Below are 24,758 nucleotides of genomic sequence, written 5' to 3'. Positions count from 1 at the left end.
AGGTGCAAAAACAAGTGTACAAGCAAACTCAGTGCCCTCCAAACAAGGTAATGTTTTAGATCTAGAAGCAGTGTTGCAAACCTTTGTTTCTAAACTTGTATATACACACATATATACAAGAACAGATTTCCCAACAGACTCCCCAAAAAAAGGTTAGAGGATAATTATCCCAAATAGGTCATTTGAATTAATAAATGTACTAGTAAAGTTGTATGCAAACATATTTCACATGTTACCAAAAATTACTACATTAAAAATGGAAATTCCAATATTACAATTTAATCACGGGTTCAAGAACTGCCTGCCCCAGAATAAAACACGCCCCTTGACCAGTTTATGTACCAATTTTGTTGAAAAGGTAGAGCAAAACAGTAAAACACTTCTATCGAGTAATTATTTTGTATGGACTTCATGCACACCTGGTGCTGCTTAAAGATGTGGCCATATGAGTCACAACTGAGTTTCAAGAAATAAGAATTTAGGCGCAGCCACATTTGCATGGTGTCTGTACTTTCTTTCTTTAAAGCAAGGAGCTTGATAAATCCATCCCACTGGCTGCAACTGTGATTAAGATAGTAGGCACATAAATGGTATCAGCTATGTGCAGTCTTCCACCATCTGAATGCTGTAATCTCAGGCTCCATGAGAATGAGACTTCCTACAGCAGAGGTCAAGAAAAATATTGTGTGTTATGGTATGAATAATTAAAAGCTAGCAGGCCGAAACTTAATTCCCCAAAATATAAATTTCTATTGCGCTATTGAACATTGATAAATGACATGCACATGCAGTTTACCAAAAAAAAGACAGAAAACTGTTTGCAAGGCTGAGTAGAACTTGTAAACACATCTCAATTGACTAGGTGATGATGATCTTTAATACCTTTTCTCCAAAAAAGGTATGTACTGATGACAAAATGTGAAAATCAGCTAATGATACAAGAAGTTCTTAAGCTCTCTGCAGTTGTAAATCCATTGCAGAGTGCCAACGATGTGGCAGACTGTTTACAATACTGGTTAATGTTCTACTGTCAATCTCTGTTTCATATTCAGTACCAGCTGCCGGGTTGATCATTTTGCATATCTGGAGACAAAATAACCTATTTAACTGAGCTGGACTCGGACAAAAAAAATGGCAAGCAAGAAAGTAAACCAATGATCCTATTAGTTCCACCAGACTTAAATCAGAGACTCTACGTATGTGGTCCTTCAAGACACATCTGTCATTTTCCATTTTGCTTCTATAGTATGCAATCTTCTTTTCTGTAGGAAGCTGAATAAATACAAGCACGCTGAGGTAACAGCTAAGTAAATTCTTCACAAGGCCATAGTTTGCTAACACAGGCCTTAGTACTACATGATTATTATAAAGTACAAACCAAACTTTTAAAAACAGAATTCGATCACCCCCTCTAGCAAACACTGCCTTGAGGAAGAAAGAACAATATATTTCAAATTATATAGATTATTCCAAATCTCCCACATAAAATACCAAAATGAAAAAAAAAAAATCCAATTGCAACAAAATTTGTTATAAAATAACCAATGCAACCAGTCTTTTAAAAATCATGGAGTGAAAATTTTTACATCATGCTGGCAAATTTTACCAATACAAATTTGTGTTTATTAAAATTAATAAAACGCAATATTTCAAGGCAGTCCATCAACTGTCAACTAGAATCCTAGGATATAACTACATGATGTCTTTTATAGATAAAGATGACCATGATCATCATACTTATTATAAAATTAAATTCATTTTGTGGCAATTTTATAGGAATTTCAATACTGCACTTTTTTGCAACTGATTCATCGACTCACAGTGTATGCAATTGATTCAATGGCTCACACTACACTCTAAGCAGTGCTCTATAATGAAGTCTTGTGAACAGCTTTGCTAACACCCAAGTGGATTGGCAAGTGACAGAAGCTCAGTGAAATCCTCTGTTTACACTAGGGATTAACCGGGTAGAGCTTGAGAAGCAAACTGAGCTGTCCATGGTCAAGGGAACTTAGCCCGTAGGGCACACAGACAAAGTTAGGTCCAGATAGGAAGTGACCCATAAACCCATCCCTACCAGGATTTATTCAAAGCCAGTCTGCTTCATAGAAACTCCATATGACCATTAACCGGCCTGCAAGGCCTGCCAGGAGGCCTAATTACAGGTCTACAGAGCCCAATAACAAAGGCTGAAGAGATTTAGTCTAGGGATGATCTGCTTTATACAGACTTGAGAGAGTCCATATAAAGAGCCAAAATAAAGAGGTATAGTAGAAAATTCCCCCCAGGGATGCTGAATTATGAGCGAAGCAGGGACACTAGCCCACTTCAAATGAGCTTAAATCATGCCACCCTCTCAAAATTTACATTCAGCTACAGCTTGCTTAACATCTGCTCAGACATGGGAAGTAGCTGTGATATTGTTAGCCTAAGCAGAAGAGCCTATTCTTGTATATAAATATTAGGAGATCTGAGTAAGCAAGCAGTATTTTGTGGCTGTGCCTTTGACCACTGTTTTAAATGGATCAAACCCTAGCGTGCATCTCCAATTAAGCTATGTTAGCTCACACGCATAGAAAAGTCAGTCAGCAGACAATATAGTCAGCAGTCATAGAAAATGTAACCCTGTATATGTGAGGTCCACTCAGAGGTGTTTTAAGGCAACAGTCTGTAGGTTGATAACAGTGGAAATTATTTATTGTTATACACTGCTAAATATTTAAAACATGAAAATAATGAAGGGTAAAAAAAAGCCTACTTACCCAGCTATAGCTTTACCTATTCTTAATGACTTTTTTTCTACTGAGACAACCCAAATTTTTAGTTTTCTTCACTACTTTTTACGTCAGAAGGGATATTTTGTTAAAAATCTCCACATCCACCTACTGTGGCTGAGTGGAAGACACCCATGAAGGCGTCACTTCCTCTATACAAACCTACACAAATAGGCAATGCCTGACCACATTTGAGAAAACTTGGTCAATATGACATTGAGCAGTGATGTACTGTAATTGACTCCGTAAACTTTTTTGTACCTGGACTATTATCTACCACTCCTTTACCTCAACGCAGACATGGCAAATACACGTTATAAAAATGATTCGTTATCCTGAGAGATTCAAATATCTAATATTGAGTGTATTGAATTAGAGTGCTATGCTATTTTAGATGTACAAGGTATGCTGAACAATATACTATACATTGTAACAAAATTATAAATTGTTATGTTCTAAACGTCAAATGCCTACTAAAGGGATGCTTGTGATAAAAAAAAAAAATGTGTTTATTAAAAAAAAAAAGTGCAGCAAATAGGGGCTCTTAAAATTTGCTAACACTTTAACCTAAATTTCCGAGGAATTTTCTAATATGAAAAATCACAGTATATAATATGGTTAGCTGTGTACAAAAGCTACGCAATAATGCTGGTATCAGTGGAGTCAAATGCTCTTGTTGCAAGTAAAAAAACTGGAACAAAACAGCTATTTGCTATACATGTCATAACAAAAAAATCCTGGGGGACTGGGCGTTCCTATTTGATTGACGTTCCTATTTGATTGACAGGCTTCCGACGGTCACATACATCGCGTCACGAGTAGCCGAAAGAAGCCGAACGACGGTGCGGCTCTATACGGCGCCTGCGCACCAAAGTTCGGCTACTTTCGGAAAATCGTGATGCGATGTATGCGACCGTCGGAAGCCTGTCAATCAAATAGGAACGCCAAGTCCCGCAGCCCATACACGGAAGTGGCGGAGAAGATCTCTCTCTAAAATGGTAAGTACTGCTTCGATTTAAAAAAAAACACCCCGATTCCCCTTGACAAAATGAGCCTCAATCTAATGTTAAAAATTAAGTTTTTGGGTGAACCTCCACTTTAAGGCTGCAACTAACAATTATTTTCATAATCGATTAGTTGGCCGATTATTGTTTCGATTAATCAGATAATAGCCTTAAAAGCCTTGTTGCATTTTTTATTTTTGTTGGCCAGATTACAAAACACAAATTGCAGCAAAAACACATGGCATGCTTTTCTGCAGCTTCTCCATTGAAGTATATTGAACCAAAAAAAAACAAAATAGCACCGCTTTGCGTTAAAAAGTCTTTGCCCTTTCCAAATACGCAGCAGCTGAAAAAAAATCATGGATGTGACCGTGTCCCATAGAAAACATGTAACTGAACTGTAGTGCGTTTCTGCAACAAAAACACCAAAAACAAGGGGTGTGAACCCAGGCCTGAGAGGTTTAGTAACATAATGGGGTTAAAAAAACTAAAATAAGTACAAAAAGAGCAAATAATCGCTACTGTAAGGGGTTAATTTTTTTACTGTGGGACAGTGAAAGTAATATATACAGTAGCGATTTGCTTTTTTGTACTATAAAGGGCTCATTTTAGTTTTTTTTAACCCCATTAAGTTACTGGCCGATTAATCGATTATGAAAATTGTAATCTATTAATTTCATAATCGATTAGTTGTCGATTAATCGATTGGTTGTTTCGGCCCTAATATAGTTCCATTAGACTTTAAGAAAATAGACTGTATCAGCATTTCATCAGGCCTAAATATTGTTAATGCCTAACTTCAGACTTCTGTTTGAACTAACTGCTTTTGCAAATTCACAAATAACGTACTACCAAGCCAATGCCACTGGTTACACTAGTGATCAAGTTAAAGAACCTTAAGCCCGCTGGCCTTCCTGCTGAGAACAGGCTACCTAAATTCAGCTTCAAAAGACGCAAAATCAAGAGATAAGTGACACATTATACAGGGTCAATGTTAATCCACTTCATGGCTGAATGAAACAAATAACACAAAAGAAATCCAGATAACACATAGGATGATGGGAAAACAAGTTTTGTGTCTCTGCTATGCTTCAGGAGATGCTATTATTACAAAATGCATCATCATGAGCCCAACTTCTGTTTTCTTTTATGTGTTTAGGTGTCAAAAATATTTTTAACCATCTTTCAAAATTCAGAGCACCAAGGCCAAAATGAGGTAGATCTCATTCTATCTGTAATACATTTCAAGGTGTTAAATTAAAGAAATGAGGGGTGACAGCTGAGAGGAAAATAAACAAATTGTTCTTTTTGAGGGCCGGGCTGTCACATCTATTTTATAATTATACGCTTCAAAGGCATATTAAAGATATGGAGAATAATGCATATATTTGAAAATGTGAAATATAACGTTGTTTGGAAACTTTATTGGAAAAGATGTGAATATTTGCAAGCGGTATCAATACATACACTAGAGCTAGAAAGGACGAGAAAAAAAATTCCATGCTAAAATATTTTAAGGTATAAAGAGAGTGAATTTGAATATGCAGCAGAAGTGAACAGATGACAATGAGCATACAATGTTAAGTTGCCTTGCAGAAAAGAGTATTTAGATTCACATGTCTAATTGTTTCTAGAACATATCAGACATAAGAGTATTAAAGTCAAACTCAAATGAATAATAATGAATTACACATGAAATTCAAGTATGTAAATTGTGTTACCTGCCAAAAGATTGATAATTCTGCTAAGCCAAACCCGTGATCCAGAATCTCCTAGCACATGGCTTACCCATGGTCCTTGATTTCCCTGTGTTAAAGCCTTGCTCCAAACAATACTTTATTTTAGTTTTAAAAAGAACAGGCAAGGGTGGGAACAACTGTGAACTTTGTCCTAGTGTCTTCACTTATTTGACAGGTGTCAGAACAGGAAGCAGGGGTAAACCAAGGATAGCAAGAACAATAAATATTTTTGATATTATTTCTGTGTCCCATGAGGGAAGAGAGAAGCTATTTCTGTGTGGGCACAGACAACATTTAGTCTCAATTATGTTTATTGAATTTTTTTTTTTACAAACAGTACAAAAGTATCTCTGCATGTTATCGTACATTATTGATAAAGGACCCATACATTAGTCATGGAATGTAACGCAGTGTCAACCAGCCTTATCGACAGTATCAGAAGAGCCCTAGGGCTTAAACCACACTGCAACAAAATTGTAAATGACAAGACAACCATTTCTTATCCTAGGAACCTCAAGCCCAACTGGCCAAGAGTCCCCAGGCCCAGAAACATAAGCCCATCATTCAGCTGATACTATCACCTCAACATAAAGACCAGTGTTTGAGAACTTTTGAGGGAAAAATAGAGGGGTAAAGAGAAAAGTTAGGAGGGGAAAGTTGGGGAAAGGGAGAAATAGAAGAGCAACCGTCCAGTGCCCCAAGTCCCATCATGCAAGACCATACCTACATCGCCAGCATTCTTAGTAAGATATCCAAGCCACACAGACAACATTTAAAGCTTTAAAAGAGTTTTCTACTCTAGTGAAAACTTTAGTTGGGATGAAGGTGGGCTTTAACCACTTGCTTACTGGGCACATAAACCCCCTTCGTGCCCAGGCGAAATTTCAGCTTCCGGCACTGCGTCGCTTTAACTGACAATTGCGCGGTCGTGCGACGTGGCTCCCAAACAAAATTGACACCCTTTTTTCCCCACAAATAGAGCTTTATTTTGGTGGTATTTGATCACCTCTGCGGTTTTTATTTTTTGCGCTATAAACAAAAATAGAGCGACAATTTAAAAAAAAATATATATATATTTTTAACTGTTTGCTATAATAAATATTCCAATTTTTAAAAAAAATTAAAAAAAATTCTCGGTTAAGGCCGATACGTATTTTTCGACGTATTTTTGTAAAAAAAAAAAAAAAAAAAAAAAATCGCAATAAGCGACTGGTTTGCGCAAAAGTTATAGCGCCTACAAAATGGGGAACAAAATTATGATTTTTTTTATTATTTTTTTTTTTACTAGTAATGGCGGCGATCTGCGATTTTTATTGGGACCGCGATATTGCGGCGGACGTATCGGACACTTGACACAAATTTGGGACCATTCACATTTATACAGCGATCTGTGCTATAAAAATGCACTAATTACTGTATAAATGTGACTGGCAGGGAAGGGGTCAACACTAGGGGGTGAGGAAGGGGTTAAATTTGTATCCTGGGTGTGTTCTAACTGTGTGGGGGGAGGGGGGTGACTGGGGGAGGTGACCAATGCTGTGTCCCTATGTACAAGGGACACAGATCAGTCTCCTCTCCTCTGACAGCACGTGGAGCTCTGTGTTTACACACAGAGCTCCACGTCCCTGCTGTGTTACAGACGATCGCGTGTACCCGGCGGACATCGCGGCCGCCAGGTACACACATCGGCTCTTCAGCGATGCGCCGGGACAGTGTTTAATGCACTTTAATGCACTTTAAATGACGTCCAAAGACGTCCACCCGGCACTTCAGGTCCGCGCTGCAGACGTCTTTTGTCAATAGCGCGGATCTGAAGTGGTTAAACAATTTTAGATATAGGAGCCGCCTTTGGTGGGGTCTAAAGGACAGCCAAACACTGATGAGGTCATACCTATGCTTTTCCCTCTTGTAAGCATGTACAAAGCAAGAGAGTCGGGACTGTCTTACAGTGTTGCCCCTCTTTCTCCCAGTGTGAGTGCTGCTGTACAGGGAATTAAGATGCCGATCCTAATAAATTCAGATACTTAAATCATTCATGGCCAGAGGTCAATGCAAGCTAGATGCCCAGACCAAATTTAGTGCCAATATGCATCAAACGACCCCATTAACTACCTTAAAGTTGCAGTAAATACGTTTTCACAACATGAAAACCTTCATTATGGGCCCAACAGAATATGTAACATGAAGTTATAGGAAGGTTATCATCCTTATAATTTGTAAGATTTGTTTAACTAAAACAGTATCAACATGTGCTGGACCCCAAACACACTGACTCTATTCATGAAATACCAATAAATTCTTCTATTGAATATTAAGTGGCAACTTTATTCGGAGTAAAAAAGGTTTATTACTATTACCAACATGGAACTCATGTGATCGAAGGCACTATGGGCCAGATTCACAAAAGAGATACGACGGCGTATCTTCTGATACGACGGCGTATCTCCTGATACGCCGTCGTATCTCTGTGATCCGCCCGTTTTAACTATGCGACTGATTCATAGAATCATTTACGCATAGCTAGCCCTAAGATCCGACAGGTGTAATTGACTTACACTGTCGGATCTTAGGATGCAATTCTATGCCGGCCGCTAGGTGGCGAGGCCATTGCGGTCGGTGTAGAATATGCAAATGACTAGTTACGGCGATCCACGAACGTCCGCGTTACCCGTCGCTCTAACTTTCCGTTGCTTCCGTCGAGATACGCGTCGTAAAATTAGGGCTGAACCCTAGTTGTTCTAAGCCATGTTAAGTATGGCCGTCGTTCCCGCGTCGAAATTTAAAAAATCACGTCGTTTGCGTAAGTCGTCCGTGAATGGCGCTGGACGCCATTTACGTTAACGTCTAAACAAACGACGTCCGTGCGGTGTCATTTAGCGCAATGCATGTCTGGTAATTTTCCTGACGGAGCATGCGCAGTACGTTCGGCGCGGGAACGCGCCTAATTTAAATGGTGCCCGCCCCATTTGAATTAGGCGGGCTTGCACCGAGCGGATTTACGTTACACCGCTGCAAGTTTACAGGTAAGAGCTTTGCGAATCAGGCACTTACGCTGTAAACCTGCGGCGGTGTAACGTAAATCAGATGTTACGCTGCTGTGGAGCAACGTAATTCTTTCAGAATCTGGCCCTATCTTTTTTGTATACCTTAAGACACACATGCATGACAATTATAGTCATTACCAACATGCTATGCCTTCACTTGTCCACACCATCCACCGAGGCCACAATAGGGTTGGGGGGGAGGGGATGGGACACAAAGAGCATTAAAATTTGTATACTATACATATGCAATGTAATTTAAGAAGATCCAAAGAGTTAAATTATGGTAATGGATTGGATATGTACTGTACAATAGATTTCTATTTTATATTTGGCACAATTTATGCACAGTAGATCAGTTCCACTGCATTTAAAGGCAGCTCACCTTCTCATCATTAAGTAAAGGAATCTATGAAACACAGGTGGAAATTTTATTAGACAAGCAAGTGCAAGATCTAAGATGTGCATTAAAAGTACTGTAATAGCAGTCCGAACCCGTGCCGAATCATCACTTTCATTTTTCATTAGAGATAGATTAGTGGAAAGCTATTTAAAGGTTGATTAATATGAATAAGAATAACTTTAATTTGTATATCATAACTGGTTCTTGCCATATGCAGATATGTTCCCAAAATGAGCATGTTTATTTGTGACTATACAAAAGCTGGGGAAACCCTGTCAGTTAACACTGCCCCCCCCCCCTTGTGACTAAAGGGAAACCTTTTTTTTTTTTATGTAGTTGGAAATCTAACATTTGGCCCAAATTTGCAAAATTTGGTTGTAACTGTGTGTGACCATATCTATGAAATGGGAAGTCTACCCTGTAACAGATTTGGCAATCACTAATGGGGCCTACACATATGATAAATCAGTAGGGATACAGCGATATCAGTTTTTGAAGACCGAGTGCGAATACCGATACCTATCTTTTGTGTTATGTGACTTTTTTTAGACTAATGAAAAATGATTACTTCCCTACACTTAATTGCTGTTCCTCTGCCCAGGTGGTGAAGTGGTAGGCCAGCAAACATAATATTAATCATTGCACTAGGATGCATTTATTTTTTACACATAATGCCCAGATGACCTGCCTGTGCCCTGGTGGTGTAACTGTAGAGCACTTGCCAGCGCTTCTGCGGTCTGAATGTCATGTCTCAGCCCCGGTTTACATATTTGCATATTAAATGCGTTTTCATTTTGGGTTTAGCAAAACTTAAAAAAAAAAAAAAACACTCTCTACAGTAGTGGTGTGCAGAAGGCCATTTCTAAGTGCACAACAAATGCCAGCCAGCTAAACAGATAGTAACATCAGAATTTGATATTCAAAATGCTATGGGATTTTTTTAAATTAGAACTATATTATCACATTAGAATACCACTAATTTTTTTAAAGAAACATGTCATACTTAACTGCTCTGTGCAATCTGGCTCCTTCCCCCTGCAGGGTGGGAGGAAGCTTCACTCAGAAAGTTTTTTACCTTAATGCAAAGAATGCATAAAGGTAGAATACCTTCAGCCTTTATAAACACTTTAATACTGCTCACTGAGGAAGAATAGGGCACCTCATTATTTAGTCACCCAGGCAAGCCATGATGATGAAATCACAGGGAGGCACGTCGGATTTAGAGAGCAGCTTGGTGATCCAATAACAAGATATTTGGGCACCATAGTGGTTGTTTAGCACTTAAAGTGATAAACTCTGGTTTCAAAAAATTAAATTATATTAAAGTATGTATTCTTAAATTAAAAAGTACCTTCTATTACTCTCCGCCTCTTCCAAATGTCCAAATTCCTTTTTTGTTTTTTCCTGCTGCTGTGAACTGACTTCCTGTTAGAGAGTGGCTACATTCATTTTCCATGATCCCACTGTATTTAGAAATTTAGCCCCCTGTCTTGCTCACTACCATGCTGGACCAGGGACTATGGGACGTGTAGTGTGCATAGAGTATGAATACAACATGCATTGCTCATTCCAAAGGAATGGATGATAGGGGGAAAAGAAGAGGTTTGATAGCTCATGAAGGACATTACAAAGAGGCAGAAAAATACAGTTAGAAGAAATTTCATGAAACATAGATTACAGGACCGTTAAGTATTGAATGTGTATGGATTGATTTTTAGAGAATAAGGTTGTTGTTTAATGTCACTTTAAAGTGTTATTAAACCCAGGACCCTGCATTCACTATATATGGTCTCCCACAGTACACAGAACATGGAATCATTTTAGTAAATATAATTTGCTAAATACCTTTTCCCATCAGCAGTATTTAGCAGTATTGTGACTTCTATCGGTGTCTGACCAAGCACTGGTTAAAGCTTGTAGGTGGAGTTTTCATTTTCCTCTGACTGTCCTATGAGGCTGCATAACCCCTGACTTTCTGTCTGGACAGTGCTGATCACATGCACCACCCCCCCCCCCCCCCAAAAAAAAACACACTCTCTAGCAATAGACACCAAACAAGGCATGTGCAGAGTGCCTCCAAGGCTGTTCTACCAACAGATGGATTGGGGACAGTAATAGAAGGGGAGGATCAAACAGTCTATTTTACACAATGTGCAGGATTAACCACTTTGGTTCCACAGTGAGCACAACAAGCATGCTTTACTGCATATACAGACTGATTTTAGTATTGTGGGTTTAGGAACACCTTAACCCCTAAACACTGACATATTAAACATAACACTAACACAAATCCTAACACTAATTAACCCCTTCCCTGTTGAATACAAACCGTGTTCTGCACCAGTAACCTCTGTGCTGACAGCATGCAAGTCCTAAGTCAAAAGCTTGCAATGAGGATAGCCTAGCACCAGACAATCAATGCACTTGAAATGGGATGACTGCCAACAGGTGGTTAGATTGACATGGATGCAAACACTGCAAGGGAACAGATACTGGCTCTCTGAATTAAATTGCCCAGCTTTAGGAGAGTAAATTCTAGGTAAATTCACAGGTAATATTAAGCCATACCTCTGAGCTATAAAAAAAATATACAGTAAACTCAAAGTGTGGCTTTACCTGGAAGTCACCAACAGTGTATGTGGGTAGATGATTTTAAACAAATAGTTGGAAACTTTGAATATAAAAATATTAAGAGAGCAGGTCCTGAAGTAGCGGGTTCAGAACATAAACCAAGTTGGACCATGGTATAGACACGAAGCAATGTTCAAGTTGCTCAAAATGACACACGTGGCTTTATTTACAAAAGTACAGTGTATCTTACATTTTACCCAATAGACAAAATTTCACAATTCAGTGAAAACTATACCAATACCCTTCACCACACCTATTAAAAAAGTAGACGTTGTCTCAATCACATTGACAACCCTCCTGATGAAGCTGCATTACACTACTATAGCAAAATGTGTAGACATCTGCACATGATGATGTCATGCTGACCACTTCCCTTGATGTTCTTGGGGTTTTGAATATCAAGGTGTCCATGAGCTGGAAGACTGTTTAATACTAGAGATATTAACGTCATAACTGGTGAATGAGGTTCAATTTCTCGGAAGGAGTATACATGATTTCAGCACATTGTGAGATGAGTAGCAAGACTATTGAAGTGGGGTGGCACTATTAGGTTTACTCGCTGGATGGTATGGTGTATACAGAGCGTACACAGTGCAGCAAAATTGATGGTAAATCGGCAATAAAAAAGCGATGATTTAACGCCGCCCCAGTGTGAAATTGGCCTAAGCATTTGCTGGACTTTTTGGATGGAAAGTATACACATTTTTGCTTTATAGCATCCATGTACTATAATTTGTCAAATGTGCACAATTTATACCCCGCTGATAACATCTTGGTGGCAACTACAGAATTGTGCCACCGGAAAATATTTGTTTAGCGTTGTTGGATTTTATGTAAAATAACTGATATTATTGTGCCTAGCCACATGTAGGGTCTCTGTGATGTCAGGGCCTTCGTCCATGTGATTGAGACCATGCCGACTAATGTTTGAAGGTTGAGGTGAAGGGTATTGGAAAAGTTTTCATTGAATTGTGAAATGTTGTCAATTGGGTAAAATCTAATAAATACTTTTGTAAATTAAGCTAGGTGTGTCACTTTGAGCAACTTTTTTCATGGACCAAGGTGTCTATACCATGGTCCGTCTTGGAGGTTTATGATTAGGTTTTTGGTTGCAGTGACCGCACGTTATTGTGAGTTGGCATAGCATTTAGAGATTCCCACTGGAATTCATATATTTTTGTTTAACAGGTTCAGAACATACTTTTTATGCAAATATAACTTACTGAGTACTCTATGGAGGGCTGCTTTTATAAAACATGTATTTAATGGGTGTATTATAATATACATTTAGACATATGCAAACACACACACACAAATGACAGAGCTATTGATTTTCAATTTAGCTATTAGAGGTTTGGTCACTGTGACTTAATACATGTGTTTTACATCTGGATGCTAACTGGGGTTTACTAGACAACTACATATGTTGCTTTAGGTACTGCTTGCTTCAGACAGTAAATGGTAATAACTAAACCACCTAATGTCCTCTGAATACCTTCTGTTTATCAGCTCTGTGTAACCTTAGGCAGCACACTATCTGCTTCTAATTGTAAAAACGATCTTCTGTTTGCTAGAGGTTCAGAAATCACTTTACATGCCCTTTAGAGGGATGCGCATTTGCTAACCTCGTCCCATAATTGCTGTACCAGAAAGAATGCAAATAATTCTATACTTTTTGTTGTCATTGTTCTTTTAAATTAGTTCCTTTCCTCTTTAAAATAATGATAGAAATAGACTTTGCAGCACTGCCAGTACATAATACCGCCTTATAATGAGGTATGTTCCACAGTGTAGTTTCTGCTCGGTAATTATTTCAGTCTCACAAACGCAAACCTTCATCTACCATCACTCACCAGCAGCTTGGAGAACCATCTGCAGCGTTGCTTTGGCCTGTTCAGCAGGAGACTAAAAACAAAGACAAAAAGCATATTTACCATACATTATGGTACTAATCAAAAGGCACAGTGTTTTATAAAGAATAAACAGCACTGAGATAGACCAACACATCTATATAAAAAAAAAATATCCCTCCTAATTTCTATGCAATATCCCTGATTTGAAAAGGCATTCAACCATTATGAAACATCCACATCTCCAAGCCTAAATGTAGACCAATGACTTTCCCGTTTAATTGCTAGGATATATCCACTTCTATCCAATGTAAATTGCTGGCTGCACGCCTCTCTTGGTAATATTTAATTCAATTACACAAAATAAATGGGAGAAGAAAATAAAATCACTTTGTAAGGAAATAATTTCTTGGCCATTTACCAACTACTTAAAGTTTAACAATAATACATCTTTTGCATACTTTTAAATATTTTCTCTGAAAATTGAAAGATATAATTTTGATGACATTATGTAAAGAGCATACATACATGTAACGTGAACGGTCACCTCACATATATTATAAAGTCTCTATACACAGATATAAATACACACTTATATTCGTAAAGTTTATTAGTTATCATTTGCTCTTAATTTTGCTTTCATACATAAAGTTTTTTTTTTTTTTAAATACAATAAAGAGTAGCACTGAATACCATGGTGACAAAATACAAGGAAAACATTTTAAATAACTATTTGAAAAAATCTATACATAAATAATTTGTTCACAGGCAAAACATGCAATTGTAGTATTCCTCTCTGGGTAAACAGCAACCGTTTATAGGCCAGGGGAAAAAGTGAAAGCAAATCACTGTAGAAGGTGGAGCGGACAAAGTAATGAGAACGGACTATAAACCATAGGTAAAAGCAGAGAACACGTGTGCTGATTTAGAAAACGTTTTATGCTTGTATGCATTTGCATGCATAAATCCTTCAGATATATATATGGTCACAGATGCATCTGTGTTCCACTTCTTATTGGGTCGCTATACACGGCACACATTTTCATTTGTAGGAACAACTGTGTGTATGGCCCCATTGACTCCTATGGTGCTATAAGTGCAAACAAACTATACACTGTATGCATATAAACACAGTTTTAGACAGCCACTTGAATTAACTGACATTTTCCATTTTTAGCCTGGTTAAAGTATGTAGCAAGCAACAGTAGAAATGAAAATGAGAATAACGTATTCCTTAAAGCGGATCTTCAGTAATTTTTTCAACTTTACAGCTATTATATCTTCTGCCCTTGTTGTTTTAACTTGGATAGTAAACCATTTTTTCTGCCAGTAATTACCTTATACAGCCCACTTCCTGTTTCTTGTCTAGTAAAAAGCCTAAGCTAATGACATCATTCACAGCTCTCTCTCACTCTTGTGAGAGTTTGCCAGGAAGGGAGGGGGGATGAGTCATAAGAGGGCCAATGAGAGCTGCAGGTGTGCCTCCTGTGTGTCTGTGTAAATCCAGAAAGTGAACAGACAGCAGCTCCAGCTGCCCACAGTTAAAATGGTTGCAGCCAGACTCAGTGGAGGGAGCTTTCTGCAGCATATTTGGCAAGTACAGAATCACAGTATATATGAAATAATATCCAAAGTGGTTGGAGGGAAGCTTCAGAATGGAACATATGTCTTTATTACAAATTATGTGAGCAGACTGCAGTTCCTCTTTAATATATTCCAAGATTATTAATATTCAGGTACATTATGCTTGTCAAAATCAGACAAACTAAGGGGTGGGTAACACAGCAACAAAAAAAGCCCATAATAACAGGTTAACAAAAGTAGCTAAACAGAATTAGCTCAACAAAGCTTACATAGCCCCCCTGAGGAACCATACAACTGAAGCTGGCACCAGCTAAAGCCTAAAGCACCAGCATTTACCTGGTAAATCTTAACAAATTGTGAACATGAGACCAGGTAGAAGCTTTGCAAATCTGAGAAACAGATGCCTGACACTGAAAAACTCATGAACCCCTTACTGATTTGATGGAGTGCACTTTGACAGGGAGAGGTGGAAACTTGCCTTTGAGGTCCTCGAGCAAGTAGCTGTAAAATCCACCTGTAGATTGTGGAATGTGAAGCAGGTTGTCCCCTACAGGGTTCTTCAGAAGTCAGAAAGATGAATGCAATCTGCATTTACCATATTTGGCCAATGGAGAGAAATCTTCTTATGACGTTTATGATCAGGACAGAAAAATAGTAGAATAATGTCCTAGTTAAGGTACAAGAAAGAAACCACCACCTTGGGAGAAAACAGGTATTGGGCCTCAAAACAACCTTATCTTTGTGTAGTCACAAAAAAGATTTTTTTTACAAGTATGACCAAAGCTATTTTGGCTCTACGTCTCCGATGGATTACAGGAGTGCAGGGGCGGACTGACCATTGAGGCACTCGGGCACTGCCCGAGGGTCCCATGCCACTAGGGGGCCCCATCAGGGTTGCCAGGCTCAGTAAAACCAGGGACAGCATGTAAAAATCTGTGTTTTTTTTACATCTGTCCCTGATATGTCCGAAACCGACATGCTTTTGATGTGAAAATCCCGAGATTTTAGCTGCCCCGCCTCTGCACTACCTCCTGGCATGGTGGCCATCTGTAAGCCCGGGGGCCCCATAATCTTCTATTGCCTGGGGGCCCCATAAGTTGTCAGTCCACCCCTGCAGGAGTGCAATTTGTTTTGCAGTCCTGTGACCTGTTTGAGGTGGCAGCGAGCTAAAATTGTCAGATGACATCAGTCGGTCAGGCTCTGGAAAGATCTCAACAGTCGGGATTCACCCAGATGCCTGGATTGGAAGCTGTCTAAGCCTCTCAAGTGAGCCTCTAGGAGTCTGAGCTGGATTCTTCCACCCCCTCCCACAGACCTGTGCTCCTGTGAGCACTAGAGGAGCAGTGCAAAGAGCCAGTGACTGACAGCCACTGGCTCTCTGCTCACTGAGGCCCATTTCACACTTGTGCAAAAGTCGCATGACAAGTCGTACCCCATGATTTCCAATGAGTACCATTCATATCTGTGTGACTTCAAGTCGCACCAATTTCAAAGCAGTCTTTGTACTACTTTGGTCTGACTTTGATGCGAGTTGAGGTCCATAGACCTCAAATTTACACAGGCATTCCCTGAAATTGCGGCAAAATCACGCAACTTGCAGTGTGAAAAGGGGCCTGAAGCCTGAAAACTGAGCGATCAAAGGCCACTGACTGAGAGGGAGCCAGATACAGCTGGGATCGATGGTGCATCCACATGTATCCTAGGCATGATCTAGGTTTTTTTAATTATTTGTGAACTTGTGTTTTAAGACTCACCTTTCCGAAGTGATGGCAGCAAGGAATGTCCAGAGTAGGTTTAAAGGGTGGTTTACAAAGAACTGCCAGAATCTGGTTGCAATCTGACAGTCACTGGGAAAGCTCTTTACTTAGGAGTGAGAGGCAAGCTGTCTCTGAAAAAAATAACTGCAGAGGCTGAGATTTGACCCTTGATGGTACTCAAGGTCAATCATTGATTCAGACTAGACTGCAGAATACACAGGATTCATCCCACAGAGAACTTCCAGGGATGGAATTTTCTTGTCCCACACCAAGGAAAATACAGTTGTGCTCATAAGTTTACATACCCTGGCAGAATTTATGATTTCTTGGCCATTTTTCAGAGAATAAGAATGATAAACACAAACTTTTCTTTCACTCATGGTTGGTGAAATCATAAATTCTGCTGGGGTATGTAAACTTATGAGCAAAACTCTATGTATTCCAGGTGCTATGGTAAATTTGCAAGACGGTGGATGAGTTTGCAGGAGATCAGCTTTGATAGGATAACCGAGAAAGCTTGTGCTCCAGAATATTGATCAAGTGATGGGTTTCTCTTCCCCGACCAATTCTTGTACAGAGAATGTTATCCAGGACTCCTGAGAACCTTCCAAATCACAGGGAGAAATAATTTTTTGATTCCAGTGCTGAAATTGTGACCCACAACATCAGGGCAATACCCTTTCATTCTAAGCTGCCAGAATGTTGAGATACAGTGACATGTAAAACTACCGTGAAGCCCAAAACCCTGATGAAAAAGCAAAGAGTTGGTTGACTGTTGGACTGTAAAGTCCAAAAGTATGTGCGGAGAGTCTGGAGTTCGTCCAGAGAAAAGACAACTTAGGATATGGTAGTATGCAAGATCAGGTCCAGATAATCCATGCAATGAGATGGTTCCAGCACTAATTTCTGTAGACTTACATACTTACAGGGTCAGGTTAAAAAAAAAAACAAGGACATCCAGTTCAACCAATAAAAAAATATATAAAATAAAAAAAAACATTCAATTTCATATACACAATCCTTTGTTGATCCAGAGGAAGGCGAAAAACCCCCCAGCAAAGCATGATCCAATTTGCTACAGCAGGAGAAAAAAAATTCTTCCCGATCCCCTGAGAAGCATACAGATTTTCCTTGGATCAACTTTACCTATAAATTTCAGTACCCAGTTATATCATGTACATTAAGAAAATAATCTAGGCTTTTTTAAAAGCAATCTACTAAGCTGACCAGAAAGAACTCTGGAGAGAGTCTATTCCACATTTTAACAGTGCTTCCAATGAAGAAACCTTTCCCTATTAGCAGATGAAATCTTTTTTTAGGATCCATGGGTGGATGCCCTTTGGTCCAGGTGCTTTATAAACCTATATTCTATCAAAATATGTCTGGACCATATCACTTTTGAGCCATTGTGAATCATTTGGGACTGTGTCACTACCATCCCTATTATGGACTATAGCTCCCCCATGCTCCTTTGTATACATAGAGCTGAAGAAAGTATTTAATAAATTTGTCTTTTCTTTGTCCCCAGTCACCCACTAAATTATTTTGCAAAGGGCATACATGATCAGACCTGACATTTTTACTGTTAATAGATCTGAAGATTGTTTTTTTTGGGGGGGGGGGGGGTTGTCCTATCTTTTGCAATCTGTCATTCATTTTGAATTTTGGCCATCCTTGATTTCCTTTTTTTTTTTTTTCATATTCCGTTATATTCTTTATAACATTTAAATGATAATAGTGTTCCTTCATTTTTATATTTTTTAAAGGCCATTTTCTTATTATTTCGAGATTTTTTTACTTTGGCTGTGAGCCACATAGGTTTTATTTTTAGCCTTTTAAACATATTGCCCATGGGAATATACTTAGCAGTGAGTTTGCAAAAACATTTTTTGAAGAATTCCCATTTCTGTTCTTGGTTTATCGATGACAATATTCCCTCCCCATCTAAGTCTCAGACTCAACTGCAGCCCTGGTTTAATATATAAAATACACAGTATATAAATGTATATATATATATAGAACAAAACGCCAATGACGGGTATATTTCCACACTGTTTAGGTTGCGGTCCCTTTAAGGTGAGCACTTTGAAGGTAATGTTGAGTACTTAGGATTTCTCACATATGCAGGGTGAGGGGTCCTGGTGTAGTCCTGGCTGGAGGAATGATTTTTTAGTACTCTCTAGATTACAAAATCTTTATTAGGGACATGGAATTTCGATGGTTTGAAGAGTTTTGGATGTGAAGAACTGCCAAACCCTAAATTACAGGGATTATGGTCCTGAAGGGGCTTAACCCAGGTGCATCACAATCCAAAAAAGGAAAAGGAAACAGTCACCACCTTGCTGTGAAAGAGAGAGAGTTTGACACTTGAGTGTGAGTAGGGTGAACTAAGCTTGTGATTAAGCCATGTTTGCTGAACTGTGAAAACACCATCTTTGGGACCCCTAAAGCTGATGAGAAACCCCCAAAAGCCCAATGTTGATCTAGTATAGATGCATTGCCATATGTTTCCATTGAACCAGAGTTATGGACTATTTTGTGTTCTTTTGCTGTAGTGAAGCGGTTTTATTTTAAGACATAATAATAACAAATAAAAAGAACATACAAGAGGGCACCTCCATCTAAGTTTAGCAATTTATTAAAAAGAATAAGATTCGCTCACTAGTTAAAATTGAATCTGAATAATGGTGCGAGTATGCAAACACTGATTGTCATGTATAGTATTACACACCTGGTAGAGCAGATTGGACTATGTGAATAAGCTGAAAGCAAGATTGACAAGCCTAAAAACATTTAACAGACTGTTGGAAAATAATGTAATCTATAAATGCTGATTTAAGGAACAGTCCACTAGAAAATGTAATGACGTAAGCAAAGGTGGCCAGTGCTATTTTGAAATTGTAGATTGGAAGATAAAGAAAGTTTATAGTTAGGGCAGGAGAGATTTACTAAAACTGGTGCACACACAATCTGGTGCAGCTGTGCATAGTAACCAATCAGCTGCTAACGTCTGCATGTTCAATTAAGCTTTGACAATAAAACCTAGAAGCCGATTGGTTACTATGCACAGAACCAGATTATATGCACACCAGTTTTAGTAAATCTCCCCCAATGTGTGTGCTGGGGACTTACAAAGTTAAAATCAATAAGGGGACACATTTATGAGGAGGCAAATTGTGCTTCTCTGCTACATCCAGTAGTAAAATGATCAAACAATAAAAGCCACTCTAAATACAACACTGGAGGAAAGGACTGAGACCCATGTGAACAGCTAGACAAGGAACAGAATTCGTATGTGTTCTAGGAAGCTGATCACTCATATCTGGGGTCTGCTCTTTGCACAGAATCAAAGTGGAATCTTTGTTGAAAATAGGTATTCAGAAAGAATAGCTATTAACGGGTACCTCATCAAATAGACACTAACAAAAAAAAGTACCAACAAGTATGGTTAAAATGGTGGACTTTAAAGGCACAAGTAACATTCAAACTTATATAAAAAATCTATTTTACTATAAATATGTTAAAAACATATGCATCAAAAGACGTAGCAATAGTCAGAAAGAGGAATACTTCCTCTACACATTATTTCCAGTCAAATGATAAAGGACATAAATGTAACCAAACACAGAGGGTAATAGAAATGTAGGGCATGCAGAAAAAAGACCTACGATATACAGTGCCTTGAAAAAATACCCCCTTGAAATTTTCCACATTTTGTCATGTTATAGCCAAAAACATAAATGTATTTTATTGGGATTTTATGTGATAGACCAAAACAAAGTGGCACATAATTGTGAAGTGGAAGGAAAATGATAAATGGTTTTCAATTTGTTTTTACAAATACATATGTGGAACGTGTAAATTTGTATTCACCTTGGCGAAAAAACTGAGGTGCTCCCAGTATAGGAGGGGTTATATATGGAGGAAACTTCCTGTCTAATTGATTACACCAGTGTCCAGCACCTGAAGGTGGAATATAACCCACTTAGTAATTACTAGGCTCCGTTTCCCCGTGATGTACGATAAAGAAAATGTGTATAATTTAATCTCAGTATAAATACAAGTGTTCTGTGAAGACCTTACAAGGTTTTTAGAAGACCTTAGTGAACAAACAGCATCATGAAAAACAAACACACCAGACAGATCAGGGATAAAGTTGTGCAGAAGTTAAAGCAGGGTTAGGTTATAAAAAATTATCCCAAGCTTTGAACATTTTACAGAGCATTGCTCAATCCATAATCCGAAAATGGAGAGTATGGCACAACTGCAAACCTACCAAGACATGGCTGTCCACCTAAACTCACAGGTCGGGCAAGGAGAGCATTAATCAGAGAAGCAGCCAAGAGGCCCATGGTAACTCTAGAGAAGCTGCAGAGAGACAGAGCTCAGGTGGAAGAATCTGTCCACATGACAACTATTAGTCGTGCACTCCACAAATCTGGCCCTTGTGGAAGAGTGGTAAGAAGAAAGCCATTGTTGAAAGAAAGCCATAAGAAGTCCCGTTTGTAGTTTGGGAGAAGCCATGTGGGGGACACAGCAAACATGCGGAAGAAGGTGCTCTGGTCAGATGAAACCAAAATTGGACTTTTTGTCCTAAAAGCAAAACGCTATGTGTGGTCGAAAACTAACACAGCACATCACCCGAACATACCATCCCCACTGTGAAACATGGTGGCATCATCTTGTTTTCGGGATGCTTTTCTTCAGCAGGGACATGGAAGCTGGTCAGAGTTGATGGGAAGATGGATGGAGCCATATACAGGGCAATCTTAGAAGAAAACCTGTTCGAGTCTGCAAGAGACTTGAGACTGGAGCGGAGGTTCACCTTCCAGCAGGACAACAATCCTAAGCATACAGCCAGAGCTACAATGGCATGTTTTAGATTTAAGCATTTTTATGTGTTAGAATGGCCCAGTCAATGTCCAGACCTAAATCCAATTGAGAATCTGTGGAAAGACTTGAAAATTGCTGTCCCCCATCCAATCTGACAGAGCTTGAGCTATTTTGCAAAGAAGAATGGGCAAAAATTTTATTTTCGAGATGTGCAATGCTGATAGAGACATACCCAAAAAGACTTGCAGCTGTAATTACAGTGAAAGGTGGTTCTACAAAGTAGTGACTCGGGGGCTGAATGCAAATGCATGCCCTACTTTTCACATATTTATTCGTAAAACATTTTAAAAAACATTTATCATTTTACTTCTACTTCACAATTGTGTGCCACTTTGTGTTGGTATATCACATAAAATCGAAATAAAAATACATTTACGTTTTTGTGTGTAACATGACAAAATATGGAAAATGTCAAGGGGTATGAATACTTTTTCAAGACACTGTACAAAATAGGCAAACAGAAGCATTTATCAAACAATCTATATGTATCAAATACATCCCAAATGAGTATACAGTGCAGCCCATCCTTATGTATATAATAAATTACTTGCAAAATTATCTCCGAGATATATTAGATTGCACCCATCCTATAATTCAAGGCCCCCAAAAGTATACAGTCCTGAAGAAGCTAATATGCAAGTGAAATGTGTTGATCATTGGAAACTGGACAAGATCATTTGCATTAATACAGTCATACCATCTTTTGCTTGTGGTCCTTTATGTCCTGCATCATTTAACCACTTAAGGACTGCCTCCTGCACATATACGTCGGCAGAATGGCACGGCTGGGCACAAGCACGTACCTGTACGTCCTCTTTAAGTGCCCAGCCGTGGGTCGCGGGTGCGCGCCCACGACCCGGTCCGAAGCTCCGTGACCGCTGGAGTCCCGCGATCGGTCCCCGGAGCTGAAGAACGAAGAGAGCTGTGTGTAAACACAGCTTTCCCGTTCTTCACTGTGGCGCTGTCATTGATCTGTGTTCCCTGATATAGGGAAACACAATCAATGACGTCACACGTCCAGCCCTGCCCCCCTACAGTTAGAAACACATATGAGGTCACACTTATCCCCTTCAGCGCCCTCTAGTGGTTAACTTCCAAACTGCAATTGTCATTTTTCACAGTAAACAATGCATTTATATAGCATTTTTTGCTGTGAAAATGACAATTGCCCCAAAAATGTGTCAAAATTGTCCGATGTGTCCGCCATAATGTCGCGGTCATGAAAAAAACCGCTGATCGTCGCCGTTAGTAGTAAAAAAAAATTATTAATAAAAATGCAATAAAACTATCCCCTATTTTGTAAACACTATAAATTTTGCGCAAACCAATCGATAAACGCTTTTTGCAAAAATAGGTAGAAGAATACGTATCGGCCTAAACTGAGGAAGAAAATCGTTTTTTTATATATTTTTGGGGGATATTTATTATAGCAAAAATGAAAAAATATTGCATTTTTTTTTCAAAATTGTCGCTCTATTTTTGTTTATAGCGCAAAAAAAAAAAAACGCAGAGGTGATCAAATACCAGCAAAAGAAAGCTCTATTTGTGGGGAAAAAAAGGACGCCAATTTTGTTTGGGAGCCACGCCGCATGACCGCGCAACTGTCAGTTAAAGCGACGCAGTGCCGAATCGCAAAAACTGGCCAGGTCCTTTACCTGCATTTTGGTCCGGGTCTTAAGTGGTTAAGGGGAAATAACATGTGTAGGGGATATATTCCTCTGACCAATTCAAAGTCTTTTAATACATATGTTTTTTTCTCAACAAAAGTGGAGTAACGCTTTAAATATAATCTTTTTAACCTTAGAGTACTTTTAGCAGCTATAAGGTTATATGTGGTATAAATGTAAATGAACGGTGTGTGGAACTTCATAATATGTCAAAAATATTTAAAAAAACATGTCTGATTGTACCGGCAGCAATATCTGAGAATTCCAGTTTTACTGCAGCCCTGGATATGAGGAAAAGCTGGGTTACACAAAGACGGTGAAATAATGCCTAAAAAACAAATTTCCTTTGGCCTTGAAATGCCTTTGAATTATTGCAGAGTCTGTAAGCCTTTCGGCAAATCTTATGTTATAAAACCACTTGAAAATATTATATCTTTTTACATAAATATATATATTGCCATCCGCATATAAACCATTTTAAAGTTAAACTTCAATAGGCAGCAGTGCAGGGTGATCGTACATGTCTCATTTTCAGTAAAATATTGCAGACAGAACATTTTTTCTTCTTGCCTTAATCTAAAGTTTATCTCTGTGTGTGCTCTGTTAAGGTTCAACAGTTAACTAAAATGAAAATAATTCAAAATTAAAGTAGAACGCCCTGCAAATAGTTGATAAACACAAGTCCATGACTAGCCCCTAAGTCATTCTTTCTTTTCAAAATTCGTTTAGGACGTGGCATATGTTAAAATATTATGCATCCACATGCGCACTACATGTGAGGATGTACTAATCCTTTTGATAAACACAAGTTATTCCATGTATTTACTCATTACAAGATTAAATGTACTTTTACATACTATACAACTAGCATATGGAACTAAATCTGACTGGCTATTACCTGTGCATTTTAGTACACCACAACGCTTAGACAGGGAGAGTAAGGGGCAACACTAACATATATGGGGTTCTATTGCCTTGCTGTGTTGGTCAGTCAAACACTTTACAAGCTCACACAAGTGTAGAACACAGGGATCTTGTGAATAATCCACTTTTCATGCTGCTTCTTCATTGTCGAATCACAGGCATGGGAAGGACGGTTGACAAAGGAAACAGAACCTCAGCTGTTATTTTTTCTTTTTAGAAAGGGTAATGGTATTGAATGGCACACAAAGGAGATGATAGTAAACTATAAAATATATAATAAATAAAAGGGCGATAAACACTTTACGTTCAAGTAAATCTAAAGCCCAAAAAAATGTCACTTTGGATAGAGCAGGGAATAGTTCAAACTTCTTTATTTCTTTTGTCATCTATATTTTATTCGGGAGATTTACCTTAAAGCTGAACTCCAGCTTTCCCTTCAATGTTGCATAGTTGTAAAGGCCCCTCTTCTGAAATTGATTACTTTGCTTTCA

The 24,758-nt window shown here is 38.6% G+C and overlaps 1 protein-coding gene across 2 annotated transcripts in view; it reads right to left on the bottom strand.

Moving 5' to 3' along the window:
* The window catches only part of RSRC1 (arginine and serine rich coiled-coil 1), a 486,535-nt gene that overhangs the window by 244,921 nt on the left and 216,856 nt on the right, over positions 1–24,758 (bottom strand). For both annotated transcript variants that reach the window (XM_040349251.1, XM_040349250.1), the window contains exon 6: positions 13,446–13,497. In XM_040349251.1, coding sequence (XP_040205185.1) covers positions 13,446–13,497 — 52 coding nt within the window. The remainder of the gene's footprint in view (positions 1–13,445; positions 13,498–24,758) is intronic.

Source organism: Rana temporaria, chromosome 4 (genome assembly GCF_905171775.1).
Source record: "Rana temporaria chromosome 4, aRanTem1.1, whole genome shotgun sequence".
Taxonomy (NCBI): Eukaryota; Metazoa; Chordata; class Amphibia; order Anura; family Ranidae; genus Rana; species Rana temporaria.
Note: the sequence above shows the minus strand (reverse complement) of the source record. Positions and strands in the feature narration are given on the sequence as shown.